Source organism: Gopherus flavomarginatus, chromosome 4 (genome assembly GCF_025201925.1).
Source record: "Gopherus flavomarginatus isolate rGopFla2 chromosome 4, rGopFla2.mat.asm, whole genome shotgun sequence".
In the NCBI taxonomy this organism is placed as follows: Eukaryota; Metazoa; Chordata; order Testudines; family Testudinidae; genus Gopherus; species Gopherus flavomarginatus.
The window spans coordinates 4,003,748-4,021,603 of NC_066620.1; the positions used below are offsets into that span (position 1 = coordinate 4,003,748).

Below are 17,856 nucleotides of genomic sequence, written 5' to 3' on the forward strand. Positions count from 1 at the left end.
ACCTCTGCCTGAAGGGTGTCTCTGGACCGGACTTCATCCTGTAGCTGCAAGAGCAAGTTCTTCTTTTCGTTATTGTTCATCACTCCTATCCTGGGCACTGTTGCTTCTACTCTGGCTGCTCCCATGGAGTGACTCACTGGAATAACAGAAATCCTTTCCTGAGCCCTTCAGGTTTGAGATGAGTTGTACCCCTGCCTCCAAGTGTTCTGAACTTCTGTAGGGTCTCTCAAGTGAGTGCTGCAGAGCCGTAATGGGGCAGAGGTGGAGCACTGCTAATCCTGTCCCCCTTCAGTTTTTTCTGTTGGAAATTTATCACAGTCTAAGGAGAAACAGGAAAATGGTTGCTCCCCTGTGCTGCCACTCACCCTGCTGATGCTGTCCTCTGTCTTCATGTCTGCACTGCAATTAAAAACCCACAGCTGACCCATCCCAGCTGACAGCAGCTCATGAAGCTCAAGTGAAGGGGCAGTGTAGATAGCTGGGGTCAGGCTGGAGCTCGGGCTCTGGGATTCCCTAGGGCCACACCTGCCTTTGCGTGCATGAACAAGGGAGGAGAAGGTGCAAGGAGCCTCTCGTGACCTCTGCACCCCCAGGAACAACAGGAGCGCAGGCGTGGCACAGAGTCAGTGCTACTGGGGTAGGCTACCCCACAATGTCCAGCCACGCTGGAATAGAGGGCATGCTGCACCCTCTAAGCCTGGTGGAGTTCTGAAGCCCAAGACAGAAACAAAGCTGTTGCTTCAGGCCCCGGGTTAACACACTTTCCAGTGCTACAAAGAGTCCTTCTGCAAAAACTTACGATTCTAATGTAAAAAAGAAAAAAAAATCAGCTTCGTCTTCTGCCAAACACACAGTCCTGAGTTACCCCCGGGGATGTGACCTGGAGCTTACATAATTAGAAGGCATTTGTTATACCTGCATTTAAAATGAGTGATTAGCATGTGACGGTCCCATTCTGGGAAACATCAGGCTACCAGAGCGTTCCTCTCTCTTTTTTATACAGTCCCAACTCAGACAAGCACCACCACTGAAGGAGCTTTTACCTAGCCTTGGGTAAGTTTAAAATGTCCTGAGTTTCAGGTCTAGAATTGTTTTAATAATGGCATTTTTCATACTAGTGGGAAAAGCTAGTGGCTTGTGTTTATTAGGTGTCTGATTTGCAGCACATAAGCAGGTAGTTAAGATATTTTCTAAGAGCACAAATCATTCCTCAGTTGTTTGATGCACTGCAATTATTTCTGGCTAATTTATTTTCTTGCCTGTGCAGTTTCCCAGATTGCCAAACAAACTTTTAAGGATCTATTTGTATCTAAACTATCAGAGTAAGGGTAGAGATCTAATAGCCCATACCGTTTAGTGGCAAAATCGAGATCTGAATTGGAAGGCATGCTCGTTTGAAATATATGTATATAGATAAAATTAGAATTAGTCACACTCTAGGGGCAATATGAAACAGGAAATCATTTGTTTTTTTACTTTCCGAGGAAATGTATGCTCTTTATAGACATGGGATGACTAATAGAACAATCAGCTGTGAAATGGGAACTATGCATATAAGATTGCAGATAGATTCTGACACAATATATTTGGGAACTAGATTTGTTAAAGGAGGCAACACACTGAAGATCTCCACAGGAGCAAAGGGGGAAAAATGATTATCAACCAAAAATGGATAACTAGCTTTCCTTTGTATTTAGTACAGGGAATTCGGGATTTCAGAAACTGAGTGTGATCATAAGCCAAACAAACAGTAGCCATGCGGTCAGCATATTAAGTCTAGCTTGGGTTGAAACACTAACATATTGATGCTCATGCTTTGTTGTGTTTTTTTTTTAAATAACTGATCATTTCCGCAATCTGTGCCATCCTGAGCCCCATGCTGCATATTGGTAGAAAGGCAAGCAGACCATTGCTGCAGAAGCTGTAATTCATAAAAGGGAGTGGAGGGTTATGCACCCTCTTCCCAGCTCCAGATCCATGCAGAGAGGGAGTATTTCATGCGTAGATCTCCTCCTTTCAGTGTTGTCTCTGTCTTTCTCCCTCCATGGACAGTCCAGACATCCACAAGAGCATAGGGCGAATTGGGATCATAGAGGGAAGGATGGGAATTTTCCTGTCTCAATGTCACACATTCGATCTGCTGGAAAGTCGATGCAGACTCCTGCTGCACTAACTTTTGCACAATGACTTCTCTGTTGTGGGGAGAAGGGGAAGCTCCAGGGGCAGTCTCTAGTGAAGGAGGCCAGGGCAGTGCAGCTCCACTGGAAGTAGGAGGGGTGGGAGGCCAAGGATGCCAGAGCTGGGACAGGACAAACACTGCAGTGGATGGCTTTGGTTCCTGGGATCTCTGCCAATTTGGGGGATGTGTTGATTTGAGGGGCAGGACCCTGTTCTTTCCCCACGGAGGAGGGAAAATGCAAACTCCTTGCCCCCATGGAATGATGTGGCAAAACTCAGTGAGAGGAACCTCATTTTAGCTCCCTCCCTGGGGCCTCCCTGTGGGTGTCTGCAGGAGGAGGTGAGCGTCCCTCAGGGACAGGTGCAGCCAAAGGGCTGCAAAGCAACAGGCAGAAAAAGCTTTCCTAGCCCAATTTCTTGCTCTCACTAAACTGTCCCTTTGCTGCATCTGGTTTGCCATGGTCGGTCCCTGCATTACCCTGGGCTGGGATGTTCCGGATAGGCCCTATTACTGGGCAATCTGAGCAGCACCTGGCGAGTGTGGCAAAACAGAAACAAGCCAAGTCTCTACCTTCCTTGTCAGTTTGTAGGAGAGACAGCTTGATCAGCTGATTGCGTGAGCGAGAGAAAGCACCACTGTGTCTAGGGGGGAACTAAGCTGGCTGCAGAGATGAGCTCTGCATTTTGTTATGAAACTGGCCCATTCCATGGTCGTCGTCATCTCTTCTGGTAGCAAGTCCCATGGTCCAGCTGCTGCTCCTGGGAGTGTTCAGCAGTCCCCTCCTGTTGGCTGGCAGTTGCATTGTTCCAGTAGAATGCTGCTGAGGTGAGAGGCCATGGTCTTGCCGGGAGAGGTTCTCTCAGGCAGTTGGGGCCAAGGGCCCATCCCATGGAGGGCTTTGGTTATGGATGAAGAAGTTGCACTGTGAGCACTATATACCAGGGACCCGGTATTACTGCGCTGGGATGTTCCTGCTGGCCTGTGTTGCTAGGCAGATGGGCTGCTGCGTTTTGCACCAGTTAGAGCTTTTCTTAGCTCTGATCGATGTATTACAATAATCCAACCTGGAGGCTGGAACTCTGCAAATCACGGTCTGCAGGTCAGCATCTTGTAGAATAAGGTGCAGTCGTCTGGCCGGTTGGAGATGGAATTGGATGTTTTGTGTCTCCAGGGCAGAGCAGTCTCCCAGTCAGGAGGCTCTGGCTGGAGTTGTTCCCTCAGTCAGTGGTCCTGCTGCCAGAAACAGCTGGCCGCATGCACGGGAAGCCAGATCCCCTACTGACGTGTCCCTTAGCTTGTATCCCATGGTCTGGGGAGATATCTCGGGTCTCAGTGCGCCTTTGCTCCTCTGTAAAGTATCTTTTGGCCTATGTGTGGTCACTCCAAGTTCTCCCAGGGATATTTCCCGATGCTCTGTTTGCCATTGCATATGGCAGTGGCTCTCAACCTTTCCAGACTACTATACCCCTTTCAGGTCTGATTTGTCTTGCATATCTCCAAACTCCACCTCACTCAGGGGCACCAGAATGAGGGGGGGCTGTGCCCCTCCCACATAGTTTTAGGAAGAATCTGGCCCCCCTGACCTCACTTAAACTACTTGCTTACAAAATCAGAGAAAAATACAAGTGTCACAACACACTATTACTGAAAAATTGCTGATTTTCTCATTTTACCGTATAATTATAAAATAAATCAACTGGAATATCAAGATTGTCCTTACATTCCAGTGTATAGTATATAGGGCAGTGTAAACAAGTCATCATTGGCTGTATGAAATTTTAGTTTGTACTGACTTCCATAGTGTTTTTTATGTAGCCTGCTTTAAAATTAGGCAAATATCTGGATGAGTTGATGTATCCCCTGGAAGACCTCTGCATACCCCCAGGTATATGCGTACCCCTGGTTGAGAACTACTGGCATATGGCACATGGCCTAAATCCTGTGCCAACTATCCCCAGCACTCTGAATTCTGCACCAGTGCTGGATGGGGATCTGTTCTGTGGCTGCACGAGAGGCACAGGAAACAGTCACCAAATGAGATTATTAAACTGAATCCAATAGATCAGTGCTTTTAATATTTAACTTCATTAGAGGCAGAATCCCTCCAAGTCCACAGGCCCTCACTGCAGTATTCAGAGTCAGTGTGTCATACTGACTGCTGGAAGGGACTCCCATCTCCTCACCTACAGGCTGCTGGGAAGAAGAGACATACTGGGTGACCCATATCTACCTGTCCTCCTTTCTTCTCTAAAGGAAATGACACAGACCAGCTCTCTTTTTGGGGGGATGGGTGGGTCAGAAAGACTGTGGGGGCAGTCCTCAGTAGCTTCAGCTTCCTAGTCTGCAGGGGCCAATGAGGTAGTCAGACCCAATCTAGTTGTTTCATCACACAGGGAGAAAACTCATACTTGCTAGCTCTGAAAGGAGCCTTTCTGAAGTCTTTGCTACCTATGGAAATTGACCAGCATAGCTTTTCCAGAGGAACTGTTCCACTAGACTTTGCTACTAGACTAGGCAATGTCTAAACTACAGTTTGTATTGGCATAATTTATGTCGCTCAGGGGTGTGAATAAACCACTCCCCGAGTGACATAAGTTACACCGACATAAGCGCCAGTGTGGACAGTGCTATGTTGGCAGGAGAGCTTCTCCCGCTGACACAGCTGCTGCCTCTCGTGAAGGTGGTTTTATTACGCTCTCCTGTTGGTATAGAGCATCTTCACCAGACACACTGCAGAGCTGTATGTGTAGACAAACCCTCTGTCTGGACGAGAGCGTCCCCGTGGGGGAGTTATTCCAGAACAGGTAAATTATACCACAATAGCTGTAATGGAATCATTAGACTGGAATAGCTTTGCCGGTCAATTTCCCTGTGTAGACAAGGACCAAGAAAGGCTGAAGTGTAACTAGTTTCCCCAAAAGTGAAGGTGAGATCTGCAGCCCTGCTGCCATCTGAACACTTGGCTGGATAAAGGAAGGGACAAGAGTGTATAAAAATAGGGAATGGGGATGTTTTTTCCATTCCTTAAAAAGAAGAATAGAAAACCCACAATGTTTTGTACCTCGTACCATTGCCACCCACCAATCTCTCTCAGGGTATGTCTACACTAGCAAGTTTCTGTGCCACAAGTGATGCCACATTTATTAAAATGCTGGAATTAAACCTCCATTGCATGTCTGCACTGTGCCCCTTGTGATGCTGGCACTCATCCACATTAGCAGCTCTTGCTGCTGTCTTGTGAGTTCATACAGTGGCAGGAAGCAACCAATTCTGAGGCGAGTGAAACCCCAACATTAGCCCCTGCCTCCCTCTCTCACACACACCCCACCCACTCTGTGTTCAATAGCACAAGCATTCCAAGTTAAAGGTTTGCTGTTTGTCCCAGAGCAGATCAGCACAGCACGCAAGGGCTGTCAGAAACAGTGCTTTGGGGGCGGGGGGCACATGTCTCCAGGGCAGGGGTTCAAAACAATGGAGCAGAGCGGTCACTTGAAGCATTATGGGACAGCCCCGAAGGCCAGTTCCAGTGCAGAAAGCAATCAAGTGTCTACGCTGGCTATGGAGCACTGGAGCTGCTGCACAAATAGCCTTACAACTCTCATTGAGGTGGGGGTTTTGCAGCGCTGCCACTGAGGAGTTTCTGCACACAGGATGGCTTGGCAGTGTGTACACGTCTGCAGTGTGAGCGCAAAAAGTGCTTTGCTGTGCAGAAACGTGCCCATGTAGACAAGCCCTCAATGTCAAGCTTCTAGAAGCAGTGACCTGCATTCTTCAAGCTCAGTAAAACCCATTTATGAGGCAATGTTGCCAACTCTTGCAATTTTATTATGTGCTCTCTGGTGTTCATGAGAAATTCAGCTTTCATTGAAAAAAACAACAGTTGCTGCTAGCCTCATGGTTGCAGAACAAAGCTTGAAAAAAAATGACACGAGCCTCCCTGAGGCTCAAAACACAGACTGCAAAGAGAAAGAACCTCCCATTTATAGTTTTCAATCTCATGGTTTCTGAATGCTTGAGGTTGGCGATGGTCACGCTCAGACTGGACAGCTGCATTGCCAGCTCTGTGGGGCTATCCCTGAAGATCCCGCTGAAATTTTAGCAAAAGCAGAATATGGCCGCCCAGCTATTGTCTGCTCCTACGACCCTTATACCTGGTGAGTCACCCTGATGTGGGTATTCTCATGTAAGAGCGACTCACCGTAAGGCAAACTGGGCAGAACAGAGTCTTCGTGTAGTGCTTCTGGTGCTAAGTCCGCGTCTCCTCCAAAGCAGACACTGGTCTTCAGTTTATTCTCAGATGTCATTCAGGGTGTTGGAGGTAATGTAAAAAAGCATGAATTGTTTGGGTTCTGGATACCGTGCCTTCAAGACCACCTCTCTCCTTGGAGGTAACAGCTTCATTTTTAAAATGATGCAGCACTCATAGCAGAGGATTGTCCCTGGAGAACTGTCTCCAACAGAGCCAGAACATGCCAAGCCTGTCTAGCTGCTCCCCTGGGCGTCTGTGGAAGGAGCAGGTTGGGCAGGGTAGGGTGAAGAGGAGTTTGAGCTTTGGTGGGTGATGAGCAGGCTACAGTTGAATAAATGTGTATAGTTAGTATGTTCGCCAAGAGCAAGGGTATGGAATGCCTGGCCGGCCGCTGGTGTCACGCTGGACTTGCACAGTGTGAACTTCCTTTTTTTTTTAAATGTTTCTAGCATTAATAGGTGCAAAAACAAAACAAAAAACCTTCTCTGCGAGCTGGCAAATGAGGTGACCCTTGGAAATCGTGACTGCCGAGGCGAGTCCTACCAGCAATACAGCAAAGCATCCTCCTGGATGGAATGCTCGAGTTGCACCTACATTTCTTTGACGTATGCATGCACTACTAATGGGAGACAGGATCTGAAACAGCAGCCTACACACGAAGGATCCCATTTCCTATGACTGCTCCCCTGAGCCACTCAGTTCCTTTTTTTCAAAGCCTTTTCCATACTGTAGGAAGGAGGTAGAAGATATTCAGCCAAATCAAATGTATTGGCTTGGAAAAAGCAATATATACACGTACTGCTGCAACACAAATTATAAAGGGAAAAGAGCTCCTAATACTAAGAAAACACAAAGAACCAGAAGATGAGGGTCAAACCCTGCTGTTCTGAGTCAGTCCTAATTCAGAGAAGAGGGGAGTCTTGCTTGAATTAGTACTGAATAAGGACTGATGGATTTTGCCCTGTGTATTCAACAGTTGAGGAGAAATAGGGCCAGAGAGACAATGTTCTGTGTTCACCAAGTCCAGAAGTAATCCTTGAAGGCTGGAAAGCATCCAACATAATGCAAGTATCAGAGGGTAGCCGTGTTAGTCTGGATCTGTAAAAGCAGCAAAGAGTCCTGTGGCACCTTATAGACTTTTGATGCTCCAAAACGTCTGTTAGTCTATAAGGTGCCACAGGACTCTTTGCTGCTTTTAACATAATGCAATTATTTCATGAAGAACCTAGGGACGCATCAGGAAATTACAAACTGCAGTTACGGGTCAAATGAAAGACAGCCACACTGCTAGGATGGGGAGGATTCTCCAGCCCTACTTAGACATTGTTAACCTATTTTGCAGGGGCCCTGAAGGAGGCAGGTGGGGTGGTGCAGAAGGCTGGCTTGGTTCCAGGCAGGGCCTTCTCTCTGACTCCTTGCTGCAATCCCGCTCCTGCCTCCGCTCCACAGAGCGCAGCAACTGCTATGGCCAATGCCGGCGGCCCTTCTGCAGCTGTGCAAGGCCTGTCTTATACAGGAGGCCAGACTGGATGATCACAATGGTCCCTTCTGGTCTTGGGATCTATGACTAAGTTTCTTGCTCCATGCTCCACCCCAGTGCAGCCATCCAGGAGTTGGACAGAATTTTCTCCACAAAGAAAAACAGTTGTTAAAATAAAGTTAAAGTTGCTTACGGACAACATGCACGCATCCAAGCAGTACAAGCAAGGGACTGTCCAGAGGTATGACATACCTCAGCCCTATGCATCATATTCACACTCTTATTGACAGACTCAATCCCTCTATCAATCAGTCCCAAGCACCTGCAACATACACATTAACACAACAAATGCACTACAGTCCCCCTCCTCAATCTTACTTTACAGTTAAACTAAGGCATGTCTACACAACAAGCACTACCACAACACAGCTGTAACACTGTAGACACTTGCTCCAGAGAGGCCGTTGCTGTCGTAAATCCACCCCCTCAAGAGGTAGTAACGAGGTCAACAGAAGAATTCTACCATTGACCTAGTGGTGTCCATACCAGGGCTTAAGTCTGTTTGACTACATCTCTCAGGTGTGTGACTTAAGTTTTAGGTGTAGACCAGGCCCTAGTTTTCCCCTTTCCATTTGTACACTTTATCCACCTGTTGTGGTCTCATCATAAGTATAGACTCAAAACTCTTCTGAACAGAGACTCATTATTATTATTATTGCAACAAAGAGTCCTGTGGCACCTTAAAGACTAACAGATGTATTATTATTTGGCATGGACTGTGCCTACTGCAGTGGGGTCCTGATCCTTACTCAGGACCTCTGGGTGCTACCATAATAGAAATGATAAAGAACTGTCCCATTGATTGGTGTTAATAATTCTGCACAGCTCATATTTCTTAGCTCAACTCAAGAAGGCAGGCAACTAGTCTCAATATTTTACATAGGGTTGTTAATGATCTGAGAGGCTGCATAAGGTCACTTCTGGCAGACCTGGGGATAGCTCCTAATTATCGCATGTGGCAGACCTAAATCTCTCTGACTTGGCTGCACCTCTTCTCCAAATGACTGTTACAAATTGGTATGCTTGGCGGTATAACACATTGGCTGAGGAGAGTTGCTTATCTTGCTACCAGCTAACAGATTGCTTCTTTAGATCATGAGGTAGAGATCTCAGCTGTGATGCTGAAGGTTTAAACCCCTGCTGATGAGCCATGCATGGGAGAAGCACAACAGGGGAGCCTGAACAGAGACATGCATGCTATGTAACATGCTGGCAGCGTGTTAGTGATAACAGCCTACGACTCTTACCAGTTAATGGAATCACTCCTTCAGCATGAGTAGAAGAGATCCGTGCTTTGATCTAGAAGATCCTGCTCATGTATGTGGACAGGAAGCATATGCAAGTTGAACTATTCCTGCATATTCACCTTCATAAAATACTTGGAGGACCTATCACAGGGTGCACTCACCGCTAGGTCCTCCTGACTGCTCTTGGGATTAGGGCCTTCCAGATCCGGAGCCCACTTCTGCTGCTCACTGCACAGCCTACTGCCGCTCTCTCTCAGTCTCTGCAGCTCCAGATGCTCCTTCTTCAGGACTTGGCCCTCTGGCCAGGTCACTGTGTGTGTTTCCTCCTTCCAGGGAATCAAAGTCTTTTCTAATGAACAGGCTTAGGCAGTCTTCCCATTCACTGTCCAACCGGCACCACTTCCCTGGGGGAGGTAGGGGAACCAGGACCCACTCTTTACTCCGGGTTCCAGCCCAGGGACCCTCTAGTCAGCAGCCAAGGCCTGCACCATCCTAAACCTTGGTGCCTTTTCCCTGTGCCCTTCCTTACCTTCTGGCTCTCTCCACTTCTCTGGGTTTGCCAGCCCTACAACTCCCACCTCCGAGGGAGTAACACTCCAACCGTACCTCTGTTCTCCCACGGAGTGACTGCAGCCTATTTCTCTTCTGTTGCCACCTCTCTGCCCAGCCCAGCTCCTCCTTAGCCTGCCCTGGCTTTCCTCTAGGTGTGGCCTATAGGTTAATTGGCCTAATTTACCCCTTCGGGCCTTGTGTGAGGTGGACATCCATTACAGGCCCCCAGATGATTGAGTGAACGAGCTCTATGTCCCCCTCCCCCATTTTAAACACAAAAATAAGTTAGAAGATTATTAAGGTTGGAAAGTCTTGGACTTAAAAACTAGGAAATTCCAGAACTTAGATGGCCTTGGGTGTACACATTATGATTTTAATTCCATGATCGCCTTTTCTTTTTTCCACTGTACCCCTCCCTCCTTCCGTGCAGAGGCTGGGTGGTGAATGAAGCAGAGCTGTGTAGTGCATGACACAGAGCTGCATTGAGAGTAAAGATGGTCTTATGATTAAGACAGTTGAGGGTGATGTAGGACAACTAGATCCTATCCCTAGCTCTGGCACCGGGTGTATCCTTCCTATGTTGTGTCAACAAAATCACTTTGCATAAGTGGCCACTAATTGAGTGTTCTTCATTTTCTGGAGGCCCAACTTGAGACATCTGGGGCCTAACAGAAGTACGGAGTCAACGGGAGCTGTGGATGCTCAGAACTTCTGGAAAAAATAAGCCCCAAAGACCAGATTTACAAAGGTATTTAAGCACATAAAGATGTAGACACACCCCTATTTGGATGTATCTAAGCAGGTAAGGCACCTAAGTCTTTCTGGGTTTGTCAAAACTGCAATGTAAGCCCAGGGTTGGTAGAACCTGAGTTAGCAGACCCTGGGTTTGTTAACTAGGGCTTGAGAGTCTACATTTGTAACCCCAGTTTAGGAATTGTTGAACCCTGCATCACAAGCTGCGGCTCCAGTGTCTCTATTCCATTATTTGGGCCCACGTCCAACCACCCATATCCCAGAGTTCTTAGTGCCCTCCCAAAAAGTGACTGCTCTAGCCCTTTGTTCATGGTGCAGTGCAGGAAAACTTGACTGTCCAGAGGACAAAGAAAGTTGGCTCATGTGCTCAAATAGGCAAGAGCTAGAATTGTTATTGCTTACCTCCCAACATATCAAGTGGCTAAAGTGGGATGGGTCCTGATGGGCTGGGAGGACTGCAGGGGAAGGTTACAGAGCCCATCCTGCACTCATCCCATAGCGGCAGCTCCTGCTGCTCCTGTTCTGCAGGGCTAGCTGGGCTTGGCTCCCTGCTCCAGGTGTTGCAACCTGGTCCCTAGTCCCTGGATCACAGTGTCTCTCAGGTTTGGCCCGGCCCTCTGGCCAGAGCATGGCCAGGCCATATATCTCAGTGTGTGGTGTTGCGACCTGGCACATGGGGTTACAATGCCATTCTTTTCAGTTTGGCCTTGCCAGCTCCCATCAGGGGGCCAGGCCAAACCCCGTGTGCCAGAGGCCACGTTGCAATGCCCAGAGTGGGAGCCCAATCCCAGCCAGTCCGCAAGATAGGAGCCTCTTCAACTAGGACAGGCAGTTTTGTGGGTCAAAGGTGGACAGTCCCATAAAACCCAGGACTGTTGGAAGACCTGCTATTGTTATGCTCCCAACATATAAACAGAGAAATTAGATACAAACATAAAGTGCTCTTGTTGGAAGGTTGCAATGTAACATGACTTTATTTCTGAGATTCCAGAATGATAACATACAAGAACCCAAAACAGAAAGAGACAAAGCAGGCTGCTCCCTACCACAGAGCAGCACAATTCACCCCCACCTTTCTCTAGGCTGTTGGTGCAGACTGACTGCTGCTGGGCACAGATCACACACTTCCCTACAGACCCCCCCGACCCTGCAAGCAGGACCAGGAAAATCACTGAAATTTAAAATGATAGTACATAAATTTAATGCCGTTTTCAATACACCACAGTTATCATAGTGTAATGGCTCGTCACCCCATGTCCCATTCCCATGCACATTCTTCCTCTCCAACCTGACAGGCACAAGGGTCTGTTGCAGGGACACTTTGCAGCAAGAAGGCTCTGAAATGTTCTCACTGAAACACATGCTATACATTCCTGAGAAGCCTGATGACTCAAAATCAGAAACAGAAAAGCCTGGGCATGAAAACTATGTGCATCTTGTGATTTTGCAGGGTCTAATCCTGATTTTGCTTCATTATGCAAATTCTAAGCTTTCATTAATAAATAAATAAATAATAGCTTTTTGTCTATCAGAGTTGCTAAAATATGGAACACGAGTTAGTTCTACTGAAGTCAATGAGGCCACTCACGAGCATAGTTATGCGTGGGTAGAAGTGTTTGCAGGATAGAAGCCTGAACACCTAGTATTATTAATCCTGGACAATGTCTTATATTTCTTACGTGCAAATAAACTGGATAATTGAATACAAAAACTACAGCAATGCAATGCTAGAGCTGAACACAGTAAGACACTCACAGAAATGCAAAAGGTTCTTACAGCCACTTTAATTAAGTCATACTGCACCTCCTGTATAATTAACGGTCCACATTAACGAAATAAAAGCAGAGTTGACTCCAATTTTTTAACAATTTTTTTTGTTGAAAAATCAACTGTTTTTAATTGAATGTTTTTGTGAAAAATTGTGATTTTGAAATGTTTTGTTGAAAACAATCACAATTTTTCATTGTTCATGTTTTGGTTTTCCTTTTCTACTCCTTCATTTTATTCTCTTTCCTTTCTTCTCCACTCATTGTGAAAAGCAAGTCCATTTTTTGTTCACTTTCAAATTCTACAGAACAAAACCCACAATTTTTTTTTTCAATTTTTGACCAGTTCTAGTAAATAGGAACATATTAAGCCACACATTTAAGAAGCCACACAGGGATAGAAATGACTACTAAAAGTATAATGTGTCTCAGTTCACCTTACCATAGAAACAAGAACATTACCTCACCTGTTCTTTTAAAATCTGTAACTGTGCTACTATTTCATGAACTATATTTTTTAAACATAAAACAACATTATAGCTATACTTTCCAAGAAGCAAACAATTCTAGTTACTCATTGGGGTCATGTCAGTCAGTACAAGAAGTCTGACATTCTTCTATCTAGATTCATTGAAACAAGGAGGCAACTATTAACTGACAAAGATCAGATCTAATGAATCATTAAAATTATCCCACTAACCTGAACCCAGTTCAAAGGCTTGATCTTGAGATGCAAAAATCACACTGGCGTCAGTGAAAGCTTTACCCCTCTCCACTCACACTGGTGTCAAATTGGTCAATGACTGTTCTGCTTGCATCGGCAGTGCAGTGTAGCCTAAAAAGCCCAGAACACATCTAGTGATGTGCTGCGAGGGCATTTCTTGGGCACCTCGTTAAAGTTCCATGCCTGCTGAAGGATCATTTGGGTTGATGACTCTCTTTATGGAGCGCACCTCCTTTGGAAGCTGCTCTCTCATCCGTATTAGGAATGACCCTCCATGTGGCTCATAACACCAGATGGCACCAAGTGCTGGGTATTTTCCCCTTTCCCACCAGATATTTACACACATCCCCTTGGATAGGTCACATGTTGTACACCCTGGGGTAATCTAAACGGTGTTAAGTACAGCCCAGCTCTTTAGCTCAAGTTGTAGAGACTCATGCTTTTAGGCCTGGAAATACTCAAGTTCCACCCACAATGTGTAAGTCCAGATGGCAGCTTCATATAAACTCCTAACCTTTTATCTAAGTATTTGGAGTCAATGTTCAGCAATGCACTGACTGAGCATTTCTACAGTGCTTCAGTAAAAGCCTGTCTCTCAGAGCATTAAGGCCTGGGCTACACTACAAAGTAAGCTCAACATAAGCTGCCTTGCATCACCCTAGCTGTGGATGTATCTATGCTTCAATTGGTCTCCCGCCCATGTAAGTGTCCTGTTATAGCAACATATTAACACCACCATTCCAAACAGCACTGGACTATGGCTGATGTTCTGAGGTCGGTGCAGTGTGAGCATACACACTGCATTACTGATGTCGACAACAGTCTTCCAGCAGCCGTCCCACAATGCCCTCCGACACCCTCTGCTCTGGGTCACAGTTGTGAACTCCACTGCCCTGGGGTCACAGAGACTGGAAGGCTCCAGTCTCCTCCCCTTTTAAGTACCACACATTTCTGAAATGCCTTTTCCTGATTTGTCCAGCTTCACGTCCTTGAAGCAGCCCCAACGATCCACCAACAAAACTTGCATAACCATAGAAGAGTAGCTCTTTTTATTGGTGGACCCTGTGGCATGGTCATCTGGTGACAAAATAGAGATGTGTGTGAGGTCTATTGCTCCCGCAGGAGATGATTAATGGCCCTGCACATTTACATGACAGTGAATTTTCCAACACCAAAATGATCTCCCCTGAATGGTAGTCATCCCACGTTGCAAGTTGCCACCGTGTGATCCCCACTTGCTTCTCCACTGTCAGCGCAGCTCTCATTGTGGTGTCCCTGCTCTGGGGCATGTTCAAAGCACAGATTCAGGAATGTGGCCTTGCACATCGGAAAGTTCTGCAGCCACTGCTCATCATCCCAAGCTGGCATTTACAATGCAATCCCACCAGTCGGTGCTTATTTCTCAAGGGAAGCAGTGGCACTCCATCATCTGCAGCTGTTGGTGGTGAATGCTACCAACAACTCTGAATTGGTTCTTGCTATGTCCTACAGCAAACTGTTCTCCACTAAATCTTCATGTTCCCCGCTGATTAGGTGCTTCTTACAGCTCTGCAAATATGGAAGGATCACGTGTCCTGTGCTTGCAATGCTTGTGACAGTAGTGCAGCACCGTGTGCAGGCTCCGTGCATCTGTCAGAGATGGTGGGCAGCAAGGATGGCCATGCGTTTTCGTGTTTTTTTTTAAAAAGGCACAAGAAGCACGGGACATAGGTGACATTGTGGGATGGAGACAGTTGCATGCTGGAAAGTTGACCCCTTGCTCCCAGTCATCCCTCTGCAACTTGTTTCTGCCCCGCCATGCATTGCCAAAACTTTCCAAAAAGTGGACTAGATGGTGGCGGGTTGCACACTGGAATCCCTACCCATGGTGCACTTCACTATGCCTCAACACCAGCATGCCTGGTGCAGCGCTGATGCAAGGTGACAAGTATGCATGTGCACAAGCAATATACTACATGCAGCGGCTTTATGTCGAAGTAACTAGCTTCCCTCAAAGTTTGTAGAGTAGCCATGGCTGGGATCGACGCACTGAGATTTAGCAGGTCTAGTGAAGACCCACTAAATCGACAGCAGATCAGTCTCCAATTGACCCCTGTACTCTATCCCTGACGAGAAGAATAAGGAGAGTTTCTCCCATTGACCCCTCGCGGTGTAGACCCTCCGGTAACTCAACCTAAGGTACGTCGACTCCAGCTATGTTATTCACATAGCTGGAGTTGCATAACTTAGGTCGACTTACCGTGGTAGCGTAGACATGGCCTAAGTACGAGTAGTTACTGAGCATTTCCCAAAGCTTGGTGTGAGCATTTCACAACCTAGCTGCTCTGATTCTGCTCTGTGTTTTTATGTTGGTTAGGACCAAAGAGGGTTATAATCTAGCCCTTGGGGAGTTTAAGGTGTATGAGGAGTAGGTGGTTATTTCTGGTGTGAGTTATAACATGTACAACTTTGTAGCCATCTGGGATTTGGAATGACTGGATCCCTCCAGTGAAACCCGGAGGTCCTTAGCGAGGAGAAGATTATGCTCCGAGGGGATTGTAAAGGGGTAGAGATAAGTGCCTGTGCTGGGGGAGGCTGGGGAGGGCTGCTTGTGCTCTCTGTGTGAGAGCTGGAAAGGTAGTCATGCTCTTTGGGCCTGATTTTCAGGGGTGCTGCATACCAACAGCACCCAGTAACCTCAAGGAGAGCTCCAGGTGCCCATCGCCTCTGAAAGTCAGGGGGACTGGACAGCATTAAGCAGCGGTGAGACCAGTCATAAACCCTGCACAATGAGCATCTCGAGTGAATAACTTGGCCCATAGTCAGGCTTATGAAGTGTTCAGCAGATGAATGGCAGTAGAATGCGGAGAGGGGCATATGCTTTAATCAATGCATTTCTGTAAGTGCTCATCAAATGCTTAAAACCAGGTTGTTTTGCCTCAGAGTTTAACAAGCCATGAGGCCTCTCTCCTTGGGTAGGCAAGAGTCTAAAGGGGAAAGCAGATGGAAACGTACCCACCCACCTCTTCTTTGCCAGCACCTGGTCCTGGGAACATGGGGTTTATGAAAGACTAAAGGAAGAGGGGTTTTGTGCTGTCACCACATCTCTGTAGTCCCTCCTGGGACATCTGAGTTCAACTTGTTCTCTCTCCTTCAGTGTTTGCTCTGAGTATCTGCCTCAAGATCTAGCACAATAACCCCCTTATACTTTTTCTGAAAACAGGGCTTGGCTCATCAGACTCCTCATTGAACTCACACGCTAGTTATTCCAAAGCATGGGATGTTTTCAGTGCACAGTAAAAGCCCTCTGAAGTGAGGCCAGAGCCAGAACTCCGCAGGGAGGACGAGCAGCATTGCACAGCCATGGATTCAAACAAACAAGAAGGTAAAGTACACTCTTTGATAGAGGTGAACTAAAAAATAAAGCCTTCTCCAGCAAGAGAAATCACCCCTTTGGAAAACACAACCCAGCTCTGTAAGAGTCCCCTTCTGGAAAAAGATTTTCAAAAGCTCGCAGCACTGCTCTGATGCTGCTCCTTCTGTAGTCAGTGGTAAATCTACAGCTGACTTCAGACCAATGCTGAGGCCCAGATCCCTCAGAGGTATTTAGCCACCTAATTTCCATGTATTTCAATAGGAGTTAGGAACCTAAATACCTTTGAGGATTCGGGCCTGAGTGCTTTGGAAAATCCCACTCATTTCATTTAGAAACCAAAAATGTTTTACTCTAATCTGTGAAAAAAAGGAAGAGGAGGGTAGGAGGTAAAACTATTCTATTACTTTGCCAAATTATTGAAAAGTAAATGCTAATAACCAACGTAGAACATATTTTTAAAAGTATTTCCATACAGAAATTAGGAGTTCAAAGGAGACCTCATCGGTCACATTCTTTGTATTGCCGATATTTTTAGTTTGAGAATCTGACAATGAATTGTGAGTTACTCACCTGGGGAAAAGCTGATTTTATGAATGAAAGCACTTTAGATCATATAGATCTTGGGCCCCAGTTCTACAGGATGCTTAAGCACACGCCTAACTAAGCACTGGCTGCTTAAAATAAAGCATGTACTTAAGGCCCTTGCAGAATTAGGGCCTCATTCATTCATTCCTTATACCTACCAATATGCTGTTAAAACCCTGTGGGGATGGGGTGAATGGAAACGAACAACAGTGTGTTTTGGAAAAATTGGGGTTAGATCATACAGTTCTTTCACTTGCAAGACTCCTGTATATTTCAGTTCTGTGCAGAGATACACGCAAGGGTAGGTCCTTACTCCATAAAACTTTGGAATTTAGAACAGAACCCATTTAAACTGTTTGTTTTTAGTTTATTTATTTGAGAGACATCGTATTTGGAGTCAAAATCAATGCTAAAGCAGGACTACAGCATCATGGCCTACAGGGACATCCTGCTGTTGGAGGTGACGTCTTTCCCAAGAGACATAAGGTCTTGAGCCCTTGACGATCTCCAGTCAATTTTTACAAGAGGGTTGATGTTAACCTCAATGTTCTGTGACCAAATTCCAATTTATGCCCCAATCCTGCAATCGCTTCAGTATATACTTAGCTTTATACATATGGGTAGTCCCTTGAAGTCAACAGGACTTCTCTTGTACGTCCAGGTAAGCACATGCTTAAGTGGTTGCAGGACTTCAGCTTTCACTGGCTTGCCTGAACTCTTCTTGCAGCTTTGTTTGGATACAGTGCTCTTCATTTTCCATCCTAAACTGTTGTGTGATGATGCTGTGCGCTGTGGAGGAGCTGCCACTCGCCACTTCAGAGGTGGCTGCATTTCTGTGCTGGTGAAGTAACTGCTGAAGCTAAAGGCTTCAGATCTTTTAGGGTGACAGGTAGAAAAAGCATTAGA

General features: G+C 46.3%; 1 protein-coding gene across 1 annotated transcript in view; it reads left to right on the forward strand.

The window, feature by feature from the left end:
* The first annotated feature begins 15,983 nt into the window (after positions 1 to 15,983).
* The window catches only part of ARHGEF33 (Rho guanine nucleotide exchange factor 33), a 35,769-nt gene continuing 33,896 nt past the window's right edge, over positions 15,984 to 17,856 (forward strand). The window contains exon 1 of the mRNA XM_050951564.1: positions 15,984 to 16,374. Within this exon, the coding sequence (XP_050807521.1) occupies positions 16,353 to 16,374 (22 nt within the window). The 5' untranslated portion in view covers positions 15,984 to 16,352. The remainder of the gene's footprint in view (positions 16,375 to 17,856) is intronic.